Raw genomic sequence first — 27,588 nt, 5'->3', positions numbered from 1 at the left:
TGACAAGAACAAAACCAAACATAATAGACACCGTTCAAGGTTGAACTTGAAGAAGAATGAGAATAAAAACGAAACCGAAAATACGCGATATAAAGCCGAACGAGTTGATCGTTCGATGTGCATCACACTACTCGTTGATACGGAGAGTAAGCTCCGCCTTCATATCAAATTTCTCTCTTTGACGAATAACATAAACAAACTACACCATTAAGTAAAACATCGCCTGGATCCCTAGACCTGTTTGCAAGGTCTGCTGAGAGACAACAAAAAAAGTGTGGTTTCCGATAACTTTTGACGCGTGATATTCAGTGTTTTCATGGTTTGGCGAGTGTTATTTTTTTTCGTTGTGTTTATAGAGAGAGTTTAATAGTGTAAATTTAATCGTAAGGATATTTGTACAAGGTTTTCCCTTTTTGTTCTGTGATAAATAAAGTTGAATTGAATTAATTTTATGCCCATAATATTTGTAGTCGCAAAAACCTACCGCCGATATATCGGCGTACCAAAAATCTGTGGTGTTGCGAATGACAATCGCACGCTGTGTTTAATCACAAAACAAAATTTATTTAAATTTTCAAGAAACAAAATTTCACCCACTAATACGATTAGTCTAATTTGGGAAATAACATGTGAAGAGCCCAAAGAAACCAGATGGAAAACTAACAACAACAAATTAAATACAATCTCCTATTTACACCAATCCCGCATCAAATACATTCCGCTGTTCGAATTGCATCCCGCCAGTTCGGTGAATAATTTCACTTGGGAAATATTTAAAGAAATTTTATATCCAACATTCGAGATCGATTTCGATTTCAGTGACATCTCGAGATTCTTTCCATTCTCTTTTTTCATATTTTTCGGATTTGGCAGGCGAAACGAACAAAAAAAAGTGTTTGCAAATTTTCATTTGATCAATGGACTGAAACACAAAGTCGAAGGAATTAATTTAAGGGTGATGTCGTGACTGATTAATGTATTTCCGAGTGTTAAAATATAAATTTGTGTGAGCCTATGCAAGAAGAAAAACGAAACGACAGGAAAAAAATCTGCAGCGCCGTCTGTCAGCATAGTATTGCATTGTGCTGACAATCGTTGTCATTTACAAAAGAAAGTGATTCTTCTTCTCAGTGATTAAAAGTTATCAATTTGAAACTGCAATTAGAGTTTCGATAAAAACAACACGCCCATCCAATATCAAATCAACTCAAATAGCATACGAACGAGCCGGTAAGTGGATATGATTTTTTCGCAGTTTCTTTTCTCAACACCTAAATCACTGTTCGAAATCCTATAAGATTGTAACAAAAGAGTAAACAAATCGTGGCCCGTTCACAGGGTTCGGTGTATTACGTGCGTTCAGTTCAAAATTGGATTTTGTTTTCATTTCGATTAGTTCCATTACTATCAATTCTCCAAATCGGTAGACGAATAACAAAATGTTGTTTATTTAAAAACGATTTTTGGCTCTGTTTTATGTTCTCTCTGTTGAATCCAATTTGTACAGAAAAAAAATGTCAGCAAGCAATTAGCATATTTTATTGATTCCATGATAAAATCTTGTATTGAATTCGGTTTTTTTGGCTGTGTTAATGATTTAAATTTTGCTGTTATATAGCCGTGTAATGTATGCATCAAAGCAAATAACCACTTTTTTGGGCATAACTATATTGCAGATCGGATGAACATATTTCGGATTTAGCACTTTCACTTTTTCAACTCGATTGAGCAATCATATCACTCTTGTCGTACTGTTTCACTTGAATTTGTCAGTAAAGTCTGCGAACTTTATTGAAACTGCAACTATGCATCAAGGATTGACAAGTAGACGATGACGACATACTACTGAGTTTATTGATATCAAAATCAAACTGTTTCACCAGATATCTTTTGTTTGGTCTCCAAGGTAGGCTTTCAAAATCGGATTGAAAACGGTTTCCTTTGTATTTGTACTATACCCAATTCTGATCCGCGAGGATCTGCCTTTATTAAGAAAAAAGGACTCGGAACGTCGGAACCATCGTTATTATTTACGACAACCCTAACCGACCACTTTCTGTCCAAACAGAGAATATTAACAGTACAATGTACATTACAGTGTCAGTCCACTGTTTTGAACTCCGACAGTATATTCATCCGGCACTCGTAGACCTTCAAACGATATACAATTTTGAATTCTCTTCCTATCATTTTAACTGACTTTTCGTTTCTATAATACTCAGCAAAGAATTTAGAAGTTGAATCAAAAGATTACGTCTATGGGAAGTTGGAGGCTCGCGCCAAGAAGTCAAGAACCTAATTCCCGCTAGTCAAACTGTCCAAACAATTACCACAAATGTCAGATAATGAAATCATTTCCATTCCATGGCCCATTTTTTAGCTTCCACTAGACGTGCAAGTGAGACGAGAATTTTCATAAAATTTCTGTCTTTAGCTTTTCGATTCTTGCTTTCGGTTCCGGTGTTGCAGGAGCCCAATAACTTCTCACAAATTTTCAACGGACATGTACATTGGTATGCCAGCTGTGTGAATGCACTGGCATTTAGGATGGACGATGGACAGCACATTTTATAGCTTCCACTAGGAAAGTTGAAAGTACTGCCAGTAAAAATTTCAAAATAAAAACGTCGAAACAAGGACGTAGTCTTCGCCAGTGAAATAATTCGAAAAGAATATCAGTTCAATGTAGGTTTTGTTACTAATAGACCTTATGAATGTCGAATGTGCTTAATGACGCAACACTTATCGCACAGCGGTGTATTATTCGGAGGCATCTTCGTTTGCCCCGACAATTCACTCAATATTTTTGAATTCATTTTTTTTTTCATAAATTTAATCAGCGCTCTATTTCGTTGTTGATAGTTCGAATTTCGTTCTAGATCGTTTATCTTCTGCTTATCCTATTTCGAAACAACAATAAAAATTCATCGAAAACAAATAAATCGAAAATCTCAATTCATAAAAACCGCTGTTTGGGTGGTATTGTATCACCGTTGTTACTGTATGCAATGAGCTTTATTAGCATTTATGCTCCAGATGACATATTTTCGTGGAATGCATTAAAACATGTCGTCTTTCGGTGGATAGAAACGAACAAAAAATGTATCCATAAATACACACACTGAAACCAAAGGCGTTCTAATCTATATTATGCATGGCTCGGGTGTTTTTTTTTTTTTCTCTACATTTTGGATGCCATTATCCCTATTGTTTTCAACTGAAGTGCTTTTGGAATATATCCAAACTATAATGTTGGTGGATCGTGTGGGTTTTGTCATATAGGACTGTGACCTTTTTGAGGTTCCATGCCGCCAGGTTAACCGCGAAATGGTTGGTTGTTTTTTTTTATTGTTTCTCTATCGCAAAAATTGAATTTTATTTTTGTCATCGCGTTTGATGTATACATGTAACTGATCAATGAATCGTTTACCAAACGGTCGAACACGTTAGCTGAAAACTTTTATTACAATAAATTGTTGGATGAATTGGATATTGGGTTATATTAGTCATTCATCCCAACGAATTGTGGTAAAAATATGACGTCACTTTATGGGGCACAGCATTTTTTTTTTGTTCACTCATTCTATATGTCAACATTTCGTAACCTGTTGCATGTTCTATTATGATTTTGTTGGTTGATGTTGTTGTTTAATGCTTAGTTTCCTCTTACCAAAAGAAGTACTCCGTGTGAGAGACAAAATTGAATTTTTTCAATTTTTCTTTGTTTATTTGACAGCTTGCTCTCTCACGGCGCTCTAACGGCTCTCTCACGGAGTACTTTTTTTAAGTGGAATGGGCACTTAATGACTAAACATTTTTTCGTACGAAACTTTTTAATTCGTAGACTTGAATGATCGAAATATCAACTGAAGAAAAACAAAAATTGGTAAAGTCGATCCAAGGGGATTCACATTTCAAAAATATTTCGTATTGCTCTTGAGAACTCACGTTCTCTTCTGGGAATAAACAAAAGTTCTTCTAAATCATAAACATTTTAACTAAAAGTTGTCCGTTTGCTACTCGCTATCACAACAAACAAAGTCAATTTCAATACCGTTTCTGATTTACATTAAATACAACACGGTAATGCTTGTTAAACGCTCCATTCCATACCAACAGAGTTCCTGATCGAAACCTAGCGATGGGTGAAGACCGCGTTACACGCGGAAATATTTTTCTCTCTTTTCGTTTCGATTGTCATTGTTCCTATAACATCATATTATGTTGTCTGTCGCTGGAAAGTATGAAAAATAATTTTAATAAGTTTTGCCTTGAATGAACATTGTTTTCATCTTTATCTGCTGAATGAGATCAAACGATGAGTAATTGGAAGCTATGTGTGTGGATAACAATTTGTATAACAATCAGTGTGTATGTACAATAACAGCAGTGATATTTACTGTTTACGTAGTAAACAAACGGACTTCGACCTTTGTCACGAAGCACACAGTTATTGTTGACGAATGTCTTAGTCATTAAGAAGATTTATTGGAAATCGGCACATTATCGATGGAACGATCGAACATTTTATTTATTTTTAATTTGATAAACGGATATACTGACAAATGACCATTTAATGGTCGTCATTTGGGCATAGCTGAAGAAAATTCGACAAATTTGTCTAGAATTTGTTTTGAAATAACACAGTCAGCATTCAGCGAATTAGCGAAACTGTGTAATATGAATCACTTATGGATGAAACATATTTCCCATTCCGAAGTCATTAATAACGCTCATTTATAGCAAATAATGTGGCATTCATAACTGGGTATGGGTAACAGGGTAAGAAATCATAAATTGTAATGCTATCCGTACACTATATTGTTCATCTGTGGAAGGTCACCTTCCGAAGGTGCATTCACTACAACATTTCTGAAGTGATGGAAAAATAGTCACTCTTACGACGCCTATGTAACAGTCGTTTTCTCAACTCAGCGACGAAAAGTAAAGATTTCGCTGTCTTTTTCGATAGTGTTGTATGCAACTCGGTGATAAATGCTTTTTTAGACACACTTTGTGTATTGTCACTTAAAAAGACCGAAACTATTTTACAACAACCTAACAACAACAAAGTGTAGCTAGTGGCTATTAGCTATATTGACAGATTGCTATCATTATAGTTAATTATTGAATAAGAATAGAAAACATTTAAATATTTCGCAAGTGTCAGCAGGGCCGAACTGGCCATATGATGAAATCGATCAAGTCCGATAGCACTTCTCACTTCCTCATCTTTAGATTAAATCTTTCCTTGTGGAATCCTATGAGCCTTTTGATAGCCAGCTTCTATGTGCGGAAAACATAGATACTCGAAAATGATGTTTTTTCGTTCAAGTCACGGTGCGGTTGAATTAATTTTAACTGAGCATTTCGATGCACTTTTGATATTTTTCGATATTATTAGTCAGCTCGGAGCCCTGAACAAGGTTCCACAAAAATTTTTGATTTTCATCCGTATTTTCGGTGACAGTGGTGCATATCGGCACTGTTGACATGAGTCATTGCATGCGTGGTGTCGATGGACAGCTAAGACTTCCAGCATTTCAGAATTAACCATTTTAATTACAAAAAATTTTAATAAGTGCGTCTCAGGTACCTCTGAAACCTGCAAATTTTACCAAATATGAGGGAAAAACTTTGAGCTACTGTCGGCCTTTATGTAGTTGGTCTCCGAAAATAATTTTTTGGTCATTGGCAGAGGAAATGTTGCTCTACTGCTAGAACTATTTATTAGCTTCATCCCTCATGTATCCACGCCTCTATGACTGTTTGAAAATCACGTTTTTTCAACTTTAGCATGTCTCTGTCGGCTTCACTTGCACTTAGGGTACCACATTTTTGTACAATTGTTATTAGAATTTCAGGCACTATCGATTGAAACCACAACCAGTTTTCCTCCACTCTCTCTGTAGACAGGATGGACGATGCACCACTGTCACCGAAAATACGGATGAAAATCAAAAATTTTTGTGGAACCTTGTTCAGGGCTCCGAGCTGACAAACACTAGAACATTCTTTTCAGATGTCTCTCCTAGCATACACAGTATTGGACTAAATGTTATGAATTGCGTCACCCCTTGTCAGTCAACTAAATTTAAGGCACGTATCTCCGTTCTTCTTTTGCGCAAATCGCATTACCGCTGTTAACTCAACAAACATTATTTTCGATGATCTTCTTCGCTTTTTCCGAGACCTATAGGCGCGACCTATACATGGAAAATTCGGTACAATATAGCCTGTAATAGAGTCCAGTTTTTTTTTGCCCGTGTACGATCTATTTGTGTGTGCGTGCGCTGTATTCTACAACGCAACCTAAACGTTTTTAATTATGACCAACTGAAGTTTTACCTTCAATTATCGAGTAAGTAAACCATGAATGGTGATATTACGAAACCATAAACTCGTTTTTTTTTTCTTTTTTAATTCATCAAACGCTAAAATGAACATAAAAAAGAAGTTGGTGCTATTGTTTAAATCATTCGAATTCAACGTATTAATGAGATCACACACAGATATACGTGATGTTATAAATTATTCATCAACTATTTTAGCGTTGAACAACAATTTGTAATAGATTTACTTTCTACCGACTTCAGAAATGCTAATAAAAATTTATAAAAAAAGACAAAAAATATGGTTATGTAATACGGATCAGCGTAAGCACATCGACCAAGGTATAGTTAACTAACCGAAGCTCGAAGAATTGGATTCGCTGTGTATGCATTCTTTTTTCTTGTATCATTCATTAGTCTAACTCTCGTTGATATTGAACTGATTGAATATTATAGAGGTGGCTTAGGTGGAATATGTCGAATATTTATTTGTAATGTTGAACATTACACGAGACGAATTTCATATTATATGCGAAATAGAAATTTTCTTTTTGGTTTGGAAATTGTTTTTACCTTGCGCATAAAAATATATCATTTGAGACCGCTTCAATGAGCGCAGAGAGAGAGAGGGCGAGATGTTGGTGAGATATTAAATATGCAACTTGCATTACGTTCGCTGGTGTCACGTTAGAGTAAATACAATAATGATGCTGTAAGACCAGCATTTATGCAAAATGGTTTTATTTGAAATGATAAACAAAATGCATGAATTATGTGCAAAATTTGCAAGTATAATGGGCGAGCTAACTTTCTTCAAATAAAATTTATTGATCAATCCATTTGATTTTCTATCTGCCTATAATGATTAAGTAACTGAACGGAATTTCAGGGTTTGCATATTTTGCCAAATCGAACAAATTTTTAGAATGTATAGCGTCTAGTGAAAGGCACTTTAACAAGCCTTGATAGACTTGTCGTTGACTTAATCGCCTCCCGGCTGGAGGTAATTTCGGAACGCGGTGGTATGCTATCAATCGTTTAGAATTTTATGAGATAACGTCAAACGTTAACGGATTTATTGTTCACCTGTTTGAAGATCAATAAGAAAATATGACCGATGGAAGTAGGTTACAGGTGTTAGACACAGAATCTTCAGAATTTCCGGTCATACAGGGGTCTTACTTTTGTGCAAGCTTGCAAATCTTTTTCCGAAATATTTTATAGATGTCCATCTATACAAACTATCAAAATATACAAACTGCTAAGTGCTGCTTGGCCTTTCTTAGTTCCGTTGCAATGCAACAGGTCATTGGGCAAAATATCGCAATACAACGTGGAAACGCAGCCTGCATTTTGGGAACATTAGGGAAACGGAAGGTTGATTATTTTTATTTATTGTGATTTTGAAAAGATCGATTTTTTACTCGATTTTTATAAATTCAACATTACTCTTCGCAGGACTGGTACGTTGATACCGGACTAGGTTCATTTTATTTTGTCAAGCAAGACTTTTGCACTTGGTCTCTATCTAGTATTAAGTATAACTCAATTTAATCGTTAAGAAACCTAAAATTTCCAGCCGACATTCGACTTGAACTATCCAAAATAACTTTAAACAGAAAATAAAGGATACTACGTCAGTACGAGTATACTATACATGTATATAATGATGATGAACCATTTCGGTTGATAGAGTTATTGTGTTTATATTGCATTGACGTGAGGGTTTCATTTAAAACAATTTAATTTATCGACATGCTTGTTGACAATGAATCTAATTTTGTCTGAGAAACTATCCATGGAATTTTAATGTAATCAGTCGACCTACAATAAAACAAAACAGTCACCATGAAAACAGCCACTCTGCCTTTTTCCAACATAGTTATATACCCAAGAAGAAAAATTGTTTCTTACATCGACGACGCTTGAAATTCGAAATTAAAACAATGGAATTTGTATCTTTTTTATTATAAATTATTATGTAAAAGGTGTTCAATTAAAATCTATTTGAGAGTATATATATAATATATAAATGAAAGTTATTTAACCATAAATTTTAAACAAAACAGAAAAACACTTTAATAGAATAAATGCATAAAGGCGGAAGGTAGATAGATAGTTAAACACAATATGCTAAATAATAAAAATTTGTTACGATGTAATTTCGTGCGAGTCGATTTACAAAAAGAACAAATAAATAAATTTTTATTTTCATTCAATCAATAAAAAATTAAAAGTGAAAACTGGAAAACGCATATTACGACCAGTGTAATATACTCGTTTTTATTTGGTTAAAAAACGTAGATAATATTCATTAAGAAGTCGATAGACGATCGACCATATTTACCAAGCGATCACACGATGCCTACAAAATATTTAATGATTTTATAAAATGAAATAACATTCAGCCGAGCTTAATATGTTTACAATAGAAGTTCGGCACCCAGTGCAAGTGTATTAAAAACCGTGCGGGTGTTCACAATGGGAATCGCATGTTTATTAGATCTAATATGAGTGTACTCAAAATATTTTTTCTTTTATTTTAATTGAACGACTTTGTTTTCCTCAGTCGTAATAGATACCTATATTACGGTATGTGTTCGATATATTTTCTTTTTACGTAGTTTTGGTTTCTATGATAGGGTATTAATTACGCAGCGTAAAATTTTTCCTTGTTAAGCTAGGTATACAGTCAGCCGTGAAATTTTGACAAAAAGCGTATAGACTATCTGTCAATTGACCCTACTCATGTTAAAAAAAAAAAAATCTGTTAGGAAACTACCAGAGGAATGTCGATTTTGTTTCTTTGTCGTTTAGTATCAATAATCAATACTGTAGAACATCATTATTGAATTTTTCCAATAGAGAATCAAAATCGACATTCCTTCGCAAGGTCTGAAACGGATTCACTGCTATTGAAAAAAGGACTTTGTGTCCACAAATTTTCTGTCAACATTTCATTTCGATTATTAATCGTAGATAATTATTATACCAGAGAATTCCGTGATCACAATTGGTGGTTGTCCATAAATGACTCGTATCTTTTCAACTTTTAATCCTCGTCATTTATGAACACCAAAGTGTAAATGTTTTGACTTAGGAAAAAAAATAATTTTACTTCAATCATAAAAGAGTTCCAATTCGTTGAGGGCCTTTAGAAAATTTCAAATTTCAATGTGACTATTAATAAAATATCATAACAGACGTTCGTTCGACCCATAATATATCGCCGATGACCCATGCCACCTTTCTTATTATTATTTTTTTGAATTTTACAATTCAACGATTATTGTGGACTTATGACTCTTCATAGTCTAACGCCATTCATGTTATATCGATGACCTTTGTCCTTAAACTTGTATCTAAACTTACACAATACATTAGAATAACGATTTAGAAATCCCACACTTAATGCGACTTCCAGTCTTGCATATTTAAGTGAACTCGGAATATTCTTTTTATATCTTTTTCGGTAAAATTGCATTCACGAAACTGATAATTACCGGTTTTAATGTAAGCGCAAAAAAAAACAAGAAGAAATATTGCGAGAGAGAGTACCAACTCAAACCGTTTGTTTGACTTACGCTCTTAAATAATTCTCTAGTTTCAATTTCAAATAGCCGCAGCAACTCGACTAAGCTCAATTTTTCATTCAACGCAAAAACGGACAACTCGACTTAGCTCAATTTTTCATTCAACGCAAAAACGATCATTGAATTTCAAGAAAAAAAGATCCCCGGATTAACATAAATCGACACTTTAAAATGTATAAAAATGAATATTATTGATGAATTTTATACAAACGATCCGAATGTTGACGAAGAAGACTTTTTTTTATAACAGAAAGCGTTGTTGCCGAAAACTATCAGACAATTAAAAAACGATTTTCCTAAAGTTTGGGACGAAATAAAAAAATTGTCGAAAAAATTTGTAGATTCTATGAAAACTTTTAGAGGAAGTACACAACCAGTTTATTTCGCCTTTGCTCAAACCTCTCTAAAACAAACAAACAAACAAACAACAAACGATTGCGGCGGTTTAAATGTACAATAAAATAATTTATACACGGCGCGGAGATTTTAACGTGCCGTTTTCAAAAACGGTTTCAGTTTTCGCTTATTCGTCCAGTTTAAAACATCGCCGATCACAATGTGTGTTTTGTGTGTTTGCACAAAATTGAATGATTTTGAACACCGTTTAACCAATTGACAATGTGATTCTTGTTCGGTTATTAATAATAATCATTATAAATTCGTTTAGATTTCAATATAATTTCAACTAAACATGTTAATTACATGATATATATAAAGTTGCATTACTATTAATTTTAACACATTAAAATATGAAATTATGTCAATGTGAATGTTGATGGGATAGGCGAGAAAATTGTTGCAATGTTCTCTGATTCTTTACGGATAATTAGCGTTGATTAAAGTAAGTTTGTATTCGCTGTGCAGAAGTGTGTTGTTGCGTTTGTTGTTATGTTGATTTGTACCGCAATGTGTTCGGTTCGTGTTAATATAGTTAAAATTGTGTGCTTTGGATTTTTATTTATTATTTTTACTCAATTTGATATGAACAAGTGATCCAACAACAATCTTTTAATTGAGACATATTACCTACGAAGGCTCTTAATTGAAAAATCAAGTCAAAACTAATTGATGCACGAGTGTGTTTTTTTCTTTGACATTCGTTACGTCTTTGCGTGAATTATTATCACCGAATGGTAAGTTAAGTTATGTGTTTTATTGCAACCAAACATTATATAAGTGTAGGTACGCAGTTACAGCAATTTTTTGATTGATAATGTTACTCATCCCGTTATTATATACACTGTTTGTGAATGAAAGCAAAATGATTAGTATACCGGAGAGCCTTTTTTTAATAACAATCCATCGGTCGAATGTGTGCTTTGTTTTCCCCCTTTGCTTCGAATCCAGTTCAAAATGAATATATTCTTACACAAATCTTTGGTATGTATTGGGTGCTGGCTCTGTAAACATGTTTTCATTTCATTTTAATTTCAAGGTAAAAATCTCAATTTTAGATTTGGTCAAAAATTTCATCAGTTTCCATACGGTAACCTTGAAGAAATTTATTTTATTTTTTATTTCGTATTTAATACGTTGAATGTCGAAGTTTATCTTTGTCTAAGTTATTGGATAAATTCTGTTTTTACAATTGATTTCGACTGTGTGTCACAATTAATCCGTTTTCTATACAACGCACGGTTTTATAGAAAGTCTCGACGGCAAATGTTCAGGATATGAATGGGAAGGAGGGGGGCCTCTTCACATTATATACTTGTATATGTACACAATACAAGTCATTACACTTGTTCAATTTTCTTTAATTTCTCTTATATAGATTGTCTTCTTAATTTCATTGTTGTCTCTCTGTCGCTTTAATGTAAAGTGATCATTTGAATAAATTAAATCAATTATTATATCCCCCAAGTTGTTTGTGTGCCTAGTCGAACACTTAGATTTTATGCTGTGATATTTTGAAATGTATGTTAATTGTACTGTTAAGTCATTCACTCCGAACTCTGAACGAGATTTATATTTTTATTTTTTATTTTCTTCTCCTATTATCAGTGCCATTGGAATCAATAATTGAAAATGTATAACTGTGCATTCACCAATAAATTTATGTGTTCAAAGACCAGTGAACAGTGAACACGGTATTTTTTGCGAGAGATTTTTTTTTTCGTTTGCCGAATTCAACAGTCACTTTAAAAAAAAAAGAAGCATAGGGAACAGAATCATAACGGATGACATAATACAGCAACATTTTTTTTTTTTGGTATTAAAAGTTTTTTTTGACTATGTCGCGGATTGTTAAAAAAAACCCTGTTCAAAAGGATCTGTGTCGTGTTCGACAGTTTACCGTTTTTCGCTATCAAACAGTTTTTCATTTTAATGTTTGTTTTGAATATGTTTTTACTTGTATATTGTCAAAAATGACTGAAAAAAAAACAATAAACGAGAGACAATGGTGTACACATAAAGAAGTGTTCACTTTTGTTCTAAATTAATCGAGTTACTTCCGAGCCAGACAATCTGATTATACTAAACCGTTCGCATTTTATTTCACAAAATCACAAATTGTCAGAATTGAATTTACTAGGTTTATGTGGATCAGGTCCCTTGACTGACTGATTCTTTTGATAGATTTTTGCAGTTGTTACACGGCGAACTTATTCTATACGTTTTTAAACGAGTAAGTCTTGTTGTCGTTTAATGCGACATTTCTTGCTCACCTCTCGAAAAAAAAAATGAAACTCGTGTCAATTACGACACTTGCTTCGCTCTAGCCGCAACGTTCACACTCGTTAAAATTTTCTACTTTGTAAGACTTATTTTACAGAATAAATCTTCTTGTCTCATTTGCTCATCAATGAAGTGATTAATTGTTCGGTATTTTAACTTTAACCCAAGGAATTTCAGTCGTCGTTGAATAAAAAAAAGTTTTTGGAAATCCGTTGAAAATTACTCGAGTTATCGTGTTGGCAAGCAACGAGACAAAAACTCTATTGGAAATATTTCTAAGATCACCGCCATGTTATAGCGCATCTTCGAACTTAACTTGAATTACTTGAGAATTACTTGAGTTATCGTGCTTACAAGGAATCAGACAAGAATTCTTTTGGGAATGACTTCCAGATTGTGAGAAAAAAATAGGCCGCCTACAAATTTGACTTCAGGAATTGCATTCCCCGTCGAATAAAAGAAGTTTTTGGAAGTTTTTTTTTTCATCTGACAGCTGTCACGCGAAGCACGTTCGCTTGAAGTGCGTTGGTCATAAACAATAAACATTCATGCATTTGCTATCATAGTGACCACATTTTGTGGCAAACATTTTCGAGGGATTTGTTGGTGTAAGACCCACGACTTATAGTCAAGGGAACTTGATGTTATCACGAGATTTACAGAAGTTAGGCGACCGGTTTTATTCGGTTTCGGAATGTGATCCCATCATCGAAAGGTTAATATTCGTAGGATGTCATAAGATTTCTGCCAGACGGACTTATTGACATCTCCATCGAGACAGAAAGCATGCGAATATTGACGTTAACATTCATCTTCATTACTTTTACAATATTCAATTGAGCATTTATTTCTTCTGTGAAACGACACATCAACAGAAACAAACAAACAGAAAAAAAAAACCTTAAATTTAACGAAGCGTAATCCAGTCTCGCTGGTAAACAATAAACAAATTAAATTTATGTTCATTAATTTGAGCAATAACAACCGAATGAAATAAATATAAAAATTATTCGTATACCAACCCCACCACCACCACCACCGCCTTTACAGAATTTCAATTCAATTTTTATTTAATAATGATTATGACATTGTACATGAATTCAAGAGTTTAAGTGTGTGGTGTGAATTTTGTGTGTTCTACGTCATACATGGGATAAATCTATACTGTACAACTGTATGTTCAGTCAATTCATGTCTTGAAGTGATCGGCCCTACTTCACCGAACAATGTTCGGCGGTTCTATCTTAAAAGTGTAAAAGTCTTATGTGATTAGTTAAAACACTTCGTTTTAATTGTAACTTGTTTGGTGAAAATAAACACATTAGACCGTCAGTGATTGGGTGAGCTGTATGTGGTTTTTAAAATGGAAAATTGCTTTTATACCTCAAGTCAATGTTTTATTAATGGATGATGAGAATGAGCGAGAGAGGATGTTTTATGTGACTATGTGGAAAGTGTTTCCTTCGAATTAATTTGAAAATGTTGACAAATGTAAACTTTACTAATTACTGCAAATGAACATTTTTACACATGAGTCGACGTTTTTTGTGTCGGGAAAAAGATGAATTGCTTTTATTCGAACTTTGAATTCGTACGATGCAAACGTTTATTTTTTTTTGTCTACATTCAAATTAAATTTGATGGGTGCAGCATCACGTCATTATAATTATGTATACGCTTCTTGTCATCTATGGATGGAAATTGTGTGTAACACATAGAAAGCATTTTAATCGGAGAATGAAAATTTATTTCAATTTATTGTAGTACTTGTGTGTCTCAATGCTGTAATTTAAATTAAAATTTCGTTGTGTAACACTAATTACTTTATGCATTTAACAGCAAGCGATCGTGTGCTATTGCATCTGAACAGCAAATAATTAAAATTTATTTTTGTTTATCTTTTCTCTCCGAATCAAGGTATGTACTTGAATTTGTTAGTCAGTCGAACGACAATTTGAATTGAATTGCATTGCATACAATATCACCACTTCGGACGAACACTCACAAGAAATAAATTCACTCGAAATTGGGTGACACGGGCGTAATCAGTACATTAATAGACATTTTTACACCCAAATGAATTATCGAATGTTTTGATAACAGAGACACAGTAATGTTCAGTGATCGACTATGGAATCTCTATTTTTAACACAATCAATGCAAATATTATCTCCATGAGCTCAATTCGATCAGCGTTCTTTTATTAATCAATTTACATGCAAAATATTAGTGTGGCCGGACACTATACATTGATAATGATGAAGTGCTTGTTGTATGTATTGATATGTATGTCCAATTTCCAATCAGACCAAAATCCGAACCGACATTATTTTGGGGGGTGAAATTATTGAATTTAATCGAGAATTGTACTGAAGACGTTATGATTGGATTTGTATGTCTAATGTAATCAGAATTGTTGATATTGTCTCGTATACATTTAAAATTTAGATTTTAAAATGAATACAACGCAGCAAGAGATAATGCTTATCGTCAATTTCGAATTTATTAACCGAAATTCAACTTTATTATCATACGAAACGGCTGAACGTATTCACTCGTTACACTTCATACGACGTAAGATGTTGATGTGCAATGGTTATACGTACTTTGTGTCCCAAAAACTATATTAATTAAAAACCAACAACTAATTATAAAGAGTTCCGGGAAAAATTAACCAAAGAAAAACTTTTGCAAATATAATTTAACGAAAACTTAAACTAGAACGAAATTGCGTGGCAGGTTTTCAACTTTGAGGTTTTGGTTTCCTTATTTCTCTATAATTTATGCAATTTCCATTTTATTGTTCGAATTATTATAATTGCAGCTTACTTATAATTCAATATAATAAAATATAAATCGTGTTAATGAATCACAAAAAAGGTCGAGCCGTTAATTGTTGTTGTAGGTTCCGACGTTAACCTCAGTTATTTAATGATTTATTATTGTGAACGTAAGAGTTGATAGGGTTGTAGCAATGCATCAATGTTATGCAAGGAACGGCTAAAATCGTTGATTCAATTCAGTAGACTTATATGTGATTCACAGTGTGTGCAGTGCCGCCTTTTCCATATGGACAATTTGGACAAGTGCCTGTGGCGCCAAGTCTTCCAAAAATATTTTTGAAGTCATCTAAGACATTTGGATTAAAAATTACCCTTGCCGGCAAAAAGGTTAAAGGACAATATGAATCCTATTCTGATACCTAATTGAATCGTTCCACACGGTAATTTGTACAATAATTTGAAAGAAAATAGCCGCACGGTTATAATTATAGAATAAGTACTACCGATCGACACCGACGTTACATTGTACGCGAAACGGAAGTAATTGTCTTATCATTTCCATTGCTATTATGTTTCAAGATTTTTCTTCAAATTACATAAAATTTTCTGTTATTAAGAAAATGATTTTTTTTTCTCATTTTTTACATTTTCATTGCAGATATCACTTCTACGTCGACCGGACACTGGAATGCATCAGCACGCGACTTGCAACGAAATATAACTTTGAATCCAGATTTTGATTTGTTAAAAGTGGGGACAATTACAAACAACTACCAAATATCGGAAAATATGCTGGATTCTACTAATCCGGTAGTGTAAATTGAAGTTATCAATTTGGACTGTATATTCATTCGACGGTAAAATTTTGTGTGGTGAAATTTTGAAATCGATACAAAAGAAAGTGATAAGAACCCGTGTGCAGCCAACACAAAACGTTTAAAAATAAAGCAAAACACAACGCGTAAACGAAATGGAAAATATGCCACCGCTATAAGATCAAGATTATGAAAATGAGTAACCGTCGAAATCCGTACAGTCTTTCGGATTTTTCCTTGAGGCGATTGCTGTTGCAAGGCGCACGAGCTGCCCGTGGCAGTCCACAATTGGGCACAAGATTATGCGATGTGGAACGAGGTTCGGTCAAATATGATAAAAGTCATCCCAGCACATCGGGATCGAATGGCAGCAATAAGGTATGATTAACATACAATGAATCAATCGATTGAAATGCGTCCCCGCTACCAATACAAGCGTAAAAATACTGTGTCCGTATGAATAAGAGCAGGCAACGTAAACAGCAAAAACATGTGTAAATTTCAGTAAACAGACAAATTCTTTGCAAACTTTTATTGATAACGAATTAGATGTCATTACGTTTAATGATAAGGTCATGTAAAAATGGTTAAGATAATATTGAAATGTTTATTGAATTTTGAGAAATTTAGCTAGTATATAGTCACAGTATAACTGAAGTAGAGCTTAGGAAAATAGGAAAATTATTTCGATTTTAAAATTTATTTTGTTGGTTTTTTTTCCAAGAACAACATCGACTCGATGTCACAACATTCGGCTAGTACACTGACAACATCCGTGCCGACCACTAGTCAACGTACATCAACCGGATCGCCGCTGAAAAATGGAGCTGCGATCGAAGAGTGTCCACTATGTTATCACAATGTAACGCTCGAAGACTTTTACACATTGCTTGCTTGCAGTCATGTGGCATGTAGAAATTGCCTAGAACGCTATCTAGTAATTGAAATTTTAGAATCCCGAACTGATATAGGTAAATTTCTCAATTGCATACTAAAGCGATCCATAATATCCATAAAATTGAATCGGCACCATTGACAACATCACCAATCTTACATAAATTCCAGACTGTCCACAATGCTCAGATTCAATGCATCCCAGTGACATTCAAGCACTATTACAAAACCACCAAGAAGTGATCAAGAAGTACGAAGATTTTATGGTGCGTCGTGTTTTATTAACCGATCCCGATTCGAGATGGTGTCCAGCACCGGATTGCAGTTATGCCGTAATTGCTACCGGTTGCGCATCCTGTCCCCGCATCAAATGTGAACGCCCTGGCTGTGATATAAATTTTTGCTATCATTGTAAAGCCGAATGGCATCCGGATCAAACATGCGACGCGGCAAGGGCCTCTAGACAAAGTCCGATTCGTGCACCATCGGGTAGTATTAGTCAAGATTCGCAGCATCGTGACGATATAAAACCTTGTCCCCGATGTCAAGTATTGATTGTAAAAATGGACGACGGTTCATGTAATCATATGGTGTGTGCTGTATGTGGATCGGAATTCTGCTGGTTGTGTATGAAAGTCATTAGTGATTTACATTATTTGAGGTGAGTTTTGTCGAATGGCTGTTCGAATGCCACTCAACTGAATTGACGACCATTTTTTCCGTAGTCCGTCTGGATGCACATTCTGGGGCAAAAAACCATGGTCTCGGAAGAAAAAGTTGTTATGGCAGCTGGGTACATTGATTGGTGCTCCTGTGGGTATTGCGCTAGTTGCTGGAATAGCAGTGCCCGCAATGATCATAGGTAAAACGGATCATTTAAACATGAATTGAAGAAAAAAAAAATTGTAAAATGCCGATTGTCGCAGGTATTCCCGTTTGGATCGGTCGCAAAATTCACACACGCTATCGTCTAGCTGGAAAACATAAACGAAATTGCGCAGTTTTAAGTGGCGTAGCTGCATCGGTGAGTTGACACGAATTTTTTCTTTTGTCTGTTTCCATTATCTCTCGTCCAGACAAGATTCGAGAATCTGATTCGATAAGCAAAACGAAAAGTGTGTGACGAAAATCTCGATTTATTGTGTGAATAGGGTCTCTAATCCTGTCGCATATTCGAAATAGTAAATGTATGAACGTTGAGTGAATAGTGCCTGCCATCCCGTAAGCCGGTCATAATCTCTTACATTATGCTGTTGTCGAAAATGCATTTAAACTTCTCACTGTGCATATTATCATATTGTGGTACTAGGTTTGGAGATTTCAGAACAATGCTGTTGTTGTTGTTACCACTTGAATGATTTATATTTATATGTGTGTACAACCAAAGTTGGAAAGTTTTAAAGTTATTCGAAGTTTGTCGCACGTCTCACTATTACACTTGAGATGGTTTTATTGTCGAGGGGTGCGGTGTAACTCAGCTTGTTTCTCGACTATTTCGAAAAATTTACAGAAGACTAGACTTCCTGACACAAAAATAAATGCCTGGCTGAATGTCGGGGCGAGAACAGACGCTCTCTGTGCAATCCATATGTTGTTGTTCTTTCGAAACAAACCAAAAATTATTGCCACATGGGTCACTGCACTCTAATGGCGACAATTTTCTTATGTATGGAACTGAAATGTAATTTTCGGAATTGATCAATTTGAAATTGTTCAACGGCATCCGCACCATTATTTCTCTGTCTCGAAGTCAATTTTTATTCTTCAAAGTTTATGAAACTGTGAAGAGGAAAGAAAGAAAAATTAATTTGGAGTCTTGGGACGTAACACCTGCATTGTTTCGGTTAAAACGAAAAACAACCGGAGACGCCTTCTTGCCGTATAATGTGTTGTATCATATATGTGACAACAGTTTCTTCAGTCCAGAATTACAGAAAATTTTCTCTCTAGCTACAAAGTCTGGATAGTTTTAATGTAATGAGACAAATTTCCAAAATTTTGATTAGTTTTCATACAGAACTGGAAAGTGGCATCATGGTCTCTCTAGAGCATTCACGTCTCTCCTATACACATAACCGAAAAGCTATTGCATCAGACTGTATACGTAAGGTTGTGGTTCCATTTACAATCCTTAAACCAGCAAAACAAAATGAACAAACAGCAAACTGACACACTGGATGTGTTGGGGTGTGAAATTTGTTACAGACACTTCTCGGGTTTTCCCCAGACATTTAGCATGAACGCAACTGCTTTTGGCAATATTTTGCTTAATAAACTCAAATCGATGAGTCATAGAAAGTGGTGCGCGATTAGTTTCAATAACAAATTTGAATAACAAAGAAAAACGCAACAACAAAACGATTGGTTTTTTATGCTGATTTTTAATTGCCCTCTATTTACTTCGTCAAATTTGATTTTTGTTTACTCTTTGTGTGTATAACTTGATGGTTTGATGATGCATTGATTTAATGTTTCATCGTCTAATGTTCTGAAATAGTAGCTAATCATTACATTCAATTTTTAAAAATTAATTATGCAATAAGCTTGGCATTGAGTAAAATGCGCGTATGGTTTTGTCTGCTTCTTATACAATACTAGAATTGTTCGTTCTTCTGTCATTAAATCGATATTTCACTGGTATTCAGAATGCCTTCTTCGTACAAATCGTGCAGGACGTCCAAGAACCGTTGTTCGGCGTCCTTATTACCAAGGGCAATGTCAACGGAACCGATGCACAGCAGCAGTGCTAGTAGTTGCGATTTTCTGCAAATATTAAGGTAGACATTCGGTTAAAGATGCTGCAATCGATGGCAAATTTATGCTTGTCTTACTTGTAGTCCTGCTCCAATTTATGTCGCGAATAGTTCAAATCCACCTCCAAATCAACTGAAATTTTCTCCAAATTATTTTTCAGCGAAGTGTAGTACAAATTGAGTAGTTTCCCGGTATTTTCACGACGAACTTTAGATGGTAACGATGAAATGATTAGCAGCGCAATGTCGTTGGTTGGTCTGAAATCGAAAAATTTGACATTTTAACCTTGACACTCATAACGTCAACAATCGATCAATAAATTCACCTGCTGTAAGTGACCATTTGCCAATCCAAAATGACACAATTGTCGTTCCTAGTTGCATCTATGGTTTCGCGTAAGAGTAAATTGTTACACCAAAAATCGGTATGGGTAATAAGTCCCATCGGTTCGACCGGTTGCAGAAGATTTTCGATAATTGAACGAGTTTTCGGACGGATTGCTGTAAGGGCACCTAGTTCCTTTTCATGTCCAGTTATGCGTTCTAGAAATTTCGATAATTGAGGAAGGCCCTGCTCTACGAGCTGTTGATAACTTTCCGTGGCTTTAGATGTTTGGAACAAGAACTGTAATTTGGCGAAAAGAAAATTTGGTTAATGTTGCGTTATCGTGACCGATATCATAGTTTCGAGGAGTTGCCTACCGGGTATCGCTCGTTTAAATTGACTTTCTCTTTTACTTTCATTCCAAGAGAAAGTGCATGAACAACGGCAATAGTTGTAACAGCAGCTTCAGCTTCGACCAAAGTCAGTCCTTTTTTGAAATGGGCAGACTGCAAATGTTCATATTCGAGGTCTGAACTTTCTCTTTACAATTTAGTGGTAACAATCTCACCCTGTATCCCATTGGACGTAAATCTTCCAACACCAAAATACTTTCTGGCGGTTCTGGTGGACTCATGTCATCATTGGTATGATTGGTATGCAAATTACCAGCCGTATACTGAGTATGAAAGCACGTTGGCACTGATATAACCATTGCTTCTGCGTTGGGTTCCAAATGCTTCCTTTGAAATTCTATGAGTTGCGGTAGAATCTGAAACAGTTAGAGTTCACGTAGCACTAAACTGGTCCCAATCATTGTTAGATCATTGTACACTTACGTTTGTATAAAATTTAATTTCCCTTAAATCGAACTGAGCTTCTGTAACAAAAAACCGACTGAATGGATCGTGTGGAAGGAGCTTAATGATCAAGTCTTTGCTTTTGGAAGCATTCACGAATTCGTATTTCACCGATACAGCCAACAGGTCACTTAAATTACTAACGCCATTTTGGCAGGCGGTTTTCACATCAAAGTTCTAGTTTTTGTTTGAACAAAAAAAATCTGTTTAATGACAACACCACTCCATCCTCTTAGGACAATTTATCGCTGTTACTCTTACCAAAATCTTGATGTCCGTTTCCGAACACTTATGACTTTCTGTTAGAATTCCAATCAACCAGGCCTCATTCACCGGCCAGCTATTATCCGAAATGCTTGAATCGTCTTCTGTGTCTGACATGATTGAAATTCGATTGCAATCTGAAAGAATGATTTTCAATTCGATTTTTATGTTGATTTTAGTTGAGTGCGGTCGTTCATATTAATTTTGCTTGTCGATTTCCCGGAATGTATTAGGGTGTGTGTGATTCAGTGTGCTATCAAGCAGACAGTAAAAAAGAGAGGAACGAAGAGTATTCAATTCACAAACGACGACATTTTCCATAACAATTGGCTAAAGTCGAATCGTTTTAGGCTTCCCGTTCTATTTAAACAAAATTTATTTGATGAGTTCGAATTACTTGGATCGATTCGTCTACACACTGGTCAGTATTGAACAAGTGAAAGTAAAAGTTGATTGATGGATTTGTAGTTTCAATAACACTTCAAGCTAATATTGCTTGTGACGCAGATTTGCCATCATCAGTCAATTCGATAGTTTTGTTTATTATCATGAAAATCTCTTGGTGTAGTGTACTTCTCTTCAATGGTTGGATAGTGTTTGTTGTTTTGTTACGAATAATTAAATGGTCTAGTCGAAAATTTCGAAATTTTAAATCCATTTTTTACCATTCTCTATCTAAATTTCAAGAGCTGGTGGTAACGACAGAATAAAAAAAAAACGGAAATGGTTTCAGCGATTCAATCAGTTGATTTCATTGATGACTTAATACAAATGTGTTAGGGCGTTGCCAATTGACTTATTGTATTGACACTGTATGAAACGAGAAGTTGCACCAATTCCCGGAATATCAATTGCTTGAATCCAGAAAATGCACACACAGAGAGAGACTTAAAACCACAACATAAATTTTCCTTTTAACGAGAATTTGTTTCCGAAAACATTTTAAGTACGAACGCGAACTTGGGTCATAAATTGATAAATACGAAACAAAGTGTCCAATACACGGTTCAACATTTCCTTTTTCCTATGAGGGTAAGATTCGTTGAACGTAGACTGTACGAAGTATACGGTGTACAAACAAGACGGTTGTTTGCATAAAATTATTTAGAGCATAAAATACGTGAACTTTATTGAAACTGAACCGTAAAGAGTTGGTGAAGCGTTTTCAAATACTTTTTTTTTGTTGAGCAGAGCATTCCTCAAGCGTTACCACACCTTGAATGTAAACCAATGAATCTGTAGAAAATTAAATTTTCCGGTATACCCGAAATACATTCCACCGAATAAAATGATTTTTATTCTGTCACGGTTACGTTTCCCGTCATTTATCATATCATTTGATATGGTCGTTTTGTGTTACCGATATCATAGACATTTTGACGAAAATTTGTCGGAAATGGGGAAACATTTTGTTCGGTTGAAACATGGTCTGTTCATTGGATTCAGTGTGACTCATCTGAATTTTTTACAATTTTTTTTTCTTCTGCTTTATCGTGCACATGTTCGTCTATGTTGCTACACGCAATCATTTTTATTGTTTGTCTTCGAAATGACAAGACGCTGCGTAAAGTAGATTTGTTCCGGTCTGATATCAAGAAAAAACTACAATATTCTTCTAATATCACTTTCTACTTAACGAAACCACATCAATCATGATGTGTTTACGGTCAGTGGGCTTGAGGTCATTTAATCTGTTTTATTAGATGAACAATAAACTTTCTCTCGAAGTCTTTTTTCAATTTTTGTTTTATTCTTTATGCTTGTCGCTTAATTTTGTGGTAGCACACAAATCCGATTAAGTATTAAATCACCCGACTCGGATAAGTATTTTAAGTAAACGAACACACGTAAAAATCCTTCCCAGACAGTAAGGGAATGTTCCACGCTAAATGAAAATGTCATACATTTGACTCTCTTTTACTGCACAATGTTTCACCCCGTGTTTGTTAATACACAGATGCGAAAGAGCACTTTATACACATTTATCATTTACGAATTGAACAGAAAACAAAAAAAAAATTGTTTCAAAATCTCATTAAATTAATGTCTTTCTACTATGTATTATACCAACCCGTAAAAGTAAATTTATTAATTCAAACGCTTCGAATGTAAAGAAATGAACAGCAATGTTAAAACATTCAATGAACACCAACAACAACAACAACAATAACCACACGAACACAAAAAAATAAACTATTTCTTGTCTGCAAATTTCGATTCACATACGATGAATCTGATGGGAAGGTCTACCGTTGAATGGTAATGTTGGTACGTTTGGGAGCTCACATTCAAATTGTTGGATACGCTTTTCGTGTATAAATGAGAGATTGAGAGAAGCCCCACCCGTTTTGAGGGATATTATTCGTATGCAATGAGAATATTTGGTTCTTTTTTTTTCGTTCGGGAAATGTTTTGTGTATCCCGCAGCAGTGGCGAGAAGAGTTTTTAAGAAGACGCTTTCTTGTGTTCAGCTAAGGCGATTACAAAGTATTTTCTTTGGGTAATTCTCGGTTTTAATTTACACTATGCGCTTTTCTATGTCCTTTTTTTCGGCGTGTGTGTGAGAGAGAGTATGTGTGCAGTCCGAATGTAAATTGGGAAATTGTTGGTGGCTTTTCTTGGAAGATTAAGATTTGGTTTTCACGACGGTTCAAGGAGAAAGGAAATAGGGACAGACGAGAATAGGAAAAAAGAAGAAAAAAAAAATGGTCGCAGTGTAGACATTTCGGGTAATTATGGAAATGGTGGGTCGTCTACGCATTTCCGCTTAACACTCTTCCAATTCTATCATACATGCGAAAACATTCATATTGTCGCTGGCGGGTCTTAGGCCAATTATTCTTGTCTACTTTATCTAAAGTTATTTATCAATATTTCTCCCAGTCATCAACTTCAATCAGCAATAAAATCCTATAAACTGACCATTACATGTAATATGCATGATACATTCGCCATTGATAATAAAACAAACAAACAAAAAATTATGGTAATAAAATCGATAAGTAGTTGTAGATAAGTCGATAAAGAAAATGACAAAACTATCATCTTTATCCCCCATACACTTATACACATTGTGCTGTGCTCTAAAAGTATCCCATAAAAAACCATATAGTCCCAAATACACGCCTCTTATGTTCAAAATTATTCTCTTCTTATTGTCCTTATATAAAATATTTTATCTCGATGTGTATTAAATTCACTTCAACAACACATTGTCTCCGCATTATTGTAAATCTGCTGGTGAGCGCGCGGAGTTATTTTTTTTTTTACTTTTCGGTTTTGTCTTTACTCCCTTCCGATGGAAGAATTCCTTTAACGTAGAACATTGGGGGGTATGATGCTTGAAGCTTTTACACAAATTCATACAACACATAACAATCGTTCGGTATAAACGTTCGACCGAAGATCAAGCGGAAAGGGTAGATGCTTAAAATTGGGTTAAAAACATGTCTGTAAACTTTAATTTTAATGCAATGATATTAAAATAATAAGTTTCCTTGTAGACATTTGCATACCGGATTTTTTGTTCTTTTATTATTATTTCCCTTGCCTGGAGACTGGATATTTTCCATCACTTGTACTTCTCTCGTACAATAAATTTGCAGATGACAAGACATGCGCATCAAAAGGATATTAAATCTGATACGGTTGGCTGACATACGCATCGTGCCATACATAACATGTCTACATCTAGATAGATAGAATATAGTATGAAATTCGCCTGATATGAATATGTAGACACTTCTTTTTTGCACGTTGTTCTATTTTAAAAAGGTATTTTTTACAGATGTACTATTTTCGGAATCGATTTTTCAAGCCATAATCCAAGTGAATAAAAGCGAAAAAATTCGTAATCGTTTTTATTTGAAGTGGAAATTGGGTTTTTATGAGTCATCTGCGAGAGAAAAAAAAAATTGTATGACACACTGTCGATTCGGAATGTGGGGTGTGTGAAAATTACCTTGTTATGGAAACTGATTTGAGAGTGATTGAGCGTCGTTTTATGTCGGATATGACACCCTATGATTAGTGTCTGAAGAGAACATGTCTCGGAAATAAAAGTATTTTCGGCGCATAGGAAATGAAGGTCGTTTGTTGGCTTGAAATAGGGAAACATTTAGGTTAATGTTGGGGTGTTATAAAATGTTCTACTCAAGTCTATAGCGTAGGACATTTATAATTAGCACAAACATTTTCAGTCAATAATCACCATTGTCTTTTCGTGTTTTTTTTTGTTATTTTAATCCTCGAAGTTAAAAATATTTCCTCGGCTCTACCCTGATCAAAATTCAGGCCCATAACCTGTTAGAAAAAATCCTAGCCTTAGTGGGTGTTTCTCACCATGTGTTTTGAGGGTGAGAAAATATTAGCTTTGTTAATGTTTCAGACGATAGTCAAAATTATGAAAAACTCTTCTGAAGATTCACATTCGTATTAACTAAAATCTTTTCCTTTACATTTCAGGTCTTAGTATCACCCGTCCTAGCTGGACTCGCTGTAGCCATAGGTGTTCCTATCCTACTATTTTACGTATATGGCGTTGTACCGGTATCGTTGTGTCGTGCAGGCTGTGGTGTGTCAACTACACGGGATGGTTTCAAATTTGATTTTGACGAAGAAGAAATTGGATCTAGGTACGGCTCACAATTCCCACTATTCTTTGTTAAATTTAAAAGGAAATTTGAAGATAATTGCTAAGAAATATTCCGTAGTAATGGAAGTGTTGGTTCTAGGCACCAGGATGCTTCGTCCCGTATTGGTGCCACAAGTATTGGTGAAGTCAGTTTGAGTGTTGCTAGTGGCAGTCATTTGGGTATGTCATCCGGTCAAAATGTCAGTTTTGGCGGAATAACACATTCGAATCGAGAATCAACAATGGCATTGGCGGGTAGTATAACGGGGTGAGTGTTCATTTGATTTGCAATGGAAACGATGACAATTTACGATTCCTTTTTCAGTCATAGACTAGAAGTGCAGGCTGACATTAGCTCGTCGGAGACAGCATCAGCTGTTACGTGTGTTAGTGAAAAATCAGGGAACACCCTTCATGACACTGCTTCGACGCGGGCCCTAGCCGGTTCCATTTTAAGCTATAAGCAGGTAATTATTAGCAGTTCCATTATCCGCTCATGATACCATTTAACTTCTCCTTTTTGTTGCAATAGCAAATGGATTCGTCGAATTTAAGCGAAGACGGTATGTCAGACCGAATGCGTTACAGTCAAGGTTCTGGTCAAAATGACAGTATGAAAGACTACATTTGGACAACTCTACCCTCTGATCAGGTAATTATTTTTCGCTCTCGTCGATGTTGCGAGGCCGTTGGTTGATTAACAAATTTAATATTGAAATTGTAGGACTACGTAGCTGACAAAGCCAGCCTAAGTAGCGGTAAATCACAGCGCAGCACAGACATAGACACTGCCAGCGTATCGTCAGCACAAAAACGAGCTATACCCCTGGTTCAACGAATTTCGAAATTACATTCAACACAACATCGAAACGTATCGGTCGACGGTTCATCAAATGCAGCCGAACAGTATGAACCAGAGCCGGATTCGTGTTCCATAACGAAAACAAAACTCAGCGATAAACTAAATGATAAAATTATTTATGATTTAAATGATAAACTACCAATGCCATCCTGTTCGAGCAAAAGTGACGTTACCACGTCGACCACACTGGACGGCAATTGTGAATCGTCGTCGTCTGCTGACGGTGCCATTGGAAATGCATCCGCGAAAAGCCTAAATAAAAATTTTTCAAAGGCGGCCATTCTACGGAATTTATTCTTTTCCCAATACATGGACGGTGGCTCTAATTCTAAGTCATAAGTTGATGTTTACAAAAAAAAAAATAATAATTTAATCGATTTCCGGAACTATATGTGGAAAGCTTAACTATTCAAAAAAGAGAGTGAGATATATAGAGAGAGAGTGAGCGTTAAAATGGAATTTGTAATTGTTGGAATGTTGGAATGTCATTATGTGTCTGCGTAATGTTAATGATGAGTCCGTATCGTACTATGTTTATTATTCTGAACATCAAATGGCTAGACTCAATGGTCATTAGTGAAGTCGAAAGCGTCAGAGACGTTTACAGGAATGGTTTGCTTAATTTGTACCCAAAGATACTTCGAAATGTAGTCTAACAAGACGAGGCAACACGAGTATCTTCAAATGCAGTTGAAGCGATTGACTCTCGTAAACATTTCTACTGAAAATGACGTTAGCGACTCCGCTACTGTTTTTATAATGCTTGACCAAATCGTCACGCTTTACCGTTAACTGTCC

The 27,588-nt window shown here is 35.1% G+C and overlaps 2 protein-coding genes and 1 long non-coding RNA gene across 9 annotated transcripts; 2 read left to right on the top strand and 1 right to left on the bottom strand.

Annotated features, from left to right (window-relative positions):
* Positions 1 to 816: 816 nt before the first annotated feature.
* On the top strand, positions 817 to 27,142 carry LOC119068413 (E3 ubiquitin-protein ligase RNF19B-like). Of its 5 annotated transcripts, none has more exons than XM_037171979.1 (11): positions 817 to 1,230; positions 16,046 to 16,580; positions 16,927 to 17,173; positions 17,268 to 17,757; positions 17,822 to 17,958; positions 18,023 to 18,120; positions 25,760 to 25,929; positions 26,029 to 26,196; positions 26,254 to 26,395; positions 26,461 to 26,580; positions 26,653 to 27,142. In XM_037171979.1, the coding sequence occupies exons 2-11, from the start codon at positions 16,392 to 16,394 to the stop codon at positions 27,127 to 27,129; spliced, it is 2,238 nt and encodes a 745-aa protein (XP_037027874.1). In that variant the 5' UTR covers positions 817 to 1,230; positions 16,046 to 16,391; the 3' UTR covers positions 27,130 to 27,142. The 5 variants fall into 5 exon arrangements, with proteins under 5 accessions (XP_037027874.1, XP_037027872.1, XP_037027875.1 ...); XM_037171977.1 differs by having other exon boundaries at positions 848 to 1,230; positions 26,008 to 26,196; XM_037171980.1 differs by lacking the exon at positions 817 to 1,230 and adding an exon at positions 10,442 to 11,058.
* On the top strand, positions 18,136 to 18,429 carry LOC119068422. The gene is made up of 2 exons (XR_005086156.1): positions 18,136 to 18,237; positions 18,279 to 18,429. It is a non-coding gene; the product is annotated as an uncharacterized LOC119068422 (long non-coding RNA).
* Positions 19,462 to 24,879, bottom strand: LOC119068415. 3 transcript variants are annotated; one of them, XM_037171985.1, is made up of 8 exons: positions 24,811 to 24,879; positions 21,293 to 21,432; positions 21,011 to 21,208; positions 20,743 to 20,943; positions 20,552 to 20,680; positions 20,176 to 20,474; positions 19,928 to 20,107; positions 19,462 to 19,859 (listed from the first exon to the last, which is right to left on the bottom strand). In XM_037171985.1, the coding sequence occupies exons 2-8, from the start codon at positions 21,410 to 21,412 to the stop codon at positions 19,715 to 19,717; spliced, it is 1,272 nt and encodes a 423-aa protein (XP_037027880.1). In that variant the 5' UTR covers positions 21,413 to 21,432; positions 24,811 to 24,879; the 3' UTR covers positions 19,462 to 19,714. The 3 variants fall into 3 exon arrangements, with proteins under 3 accessions (XP_037027880.1, XP_037027879.1, XP_037027878.1); XM_037171984.1 differs by lacking the exon at positions 24,811 to 24,879 and adding an exon at positions 23,367 to 23,717; XM_037171983.1 differs by lacking the exon at positions 24,811 to 24,879 and adding an exon at positions 23,143 to 23,351.
* Positions 27,143 to 27,588: the final 446 nt, after the last annotated feature.

The sequence above is a fragment of the Bradysia coprophila genome (assembly GCF_014529535.1).
Source record: "Bradysia coprophila strain Holo2 chromosome X unlocalized genomic scaffold, BU_Bcop_v1 contig_185, whole genome shotgun sequence".
Lineage (NCBI taxonomy): Eukaryota > Metazoa > Arthropoda > Insecta > Diptera > Sciaridae > Bradysia > Bradysia coprophila.
This window is presented reverse-complemented; position numbering and strand designations above follow the sequence as displayed.

Bases quoted from the DNA above. Each gene is read 5' to 3' on its own strand.
- LOC119068413 (XM_037171977.1), top strand. From the start codon at position 16,392: ATGAAAATGAGTAACCGTCGAAATCCGTACAGTCTTTCGGATTTTTCC. The intron at 17,174-17,267 runs GTAAATTTCTCA...CATAAATTCCAG, and splicing joins AGAATCCCGAACTGATATAG to ACTGTCCACAATGCTCAGAT. The intron at 17,959-18,022 runs GTAAAACGGATC...CGATTGTCGCAG, and splicing joins AGTGCCCGCAATGATCATAG to GTATTCCCGTTTGGATCGGT.
- LOC119068415 (XM_037171983.1), bottom strand. From the start codon at position 23,197: ATGACATTTTCATTTAGCGTGGAACATTCCCTTACTGTCTGGGAAGGA. The intron at 20,944-21,010 runs GTAAGTGTACAA...TAACTGTTTCAG, and splicing joins AAATTAAATTTTATACAAAC to ATTCTACCGCAACTCATAGA. The intron at 20,475-20,551 runs GTAGGCAACTCC...GCCAAATTACAG, and splicing joins ATTTAAACGAGCGATACCCG to TTCTTGTTCCAAACATCTAA.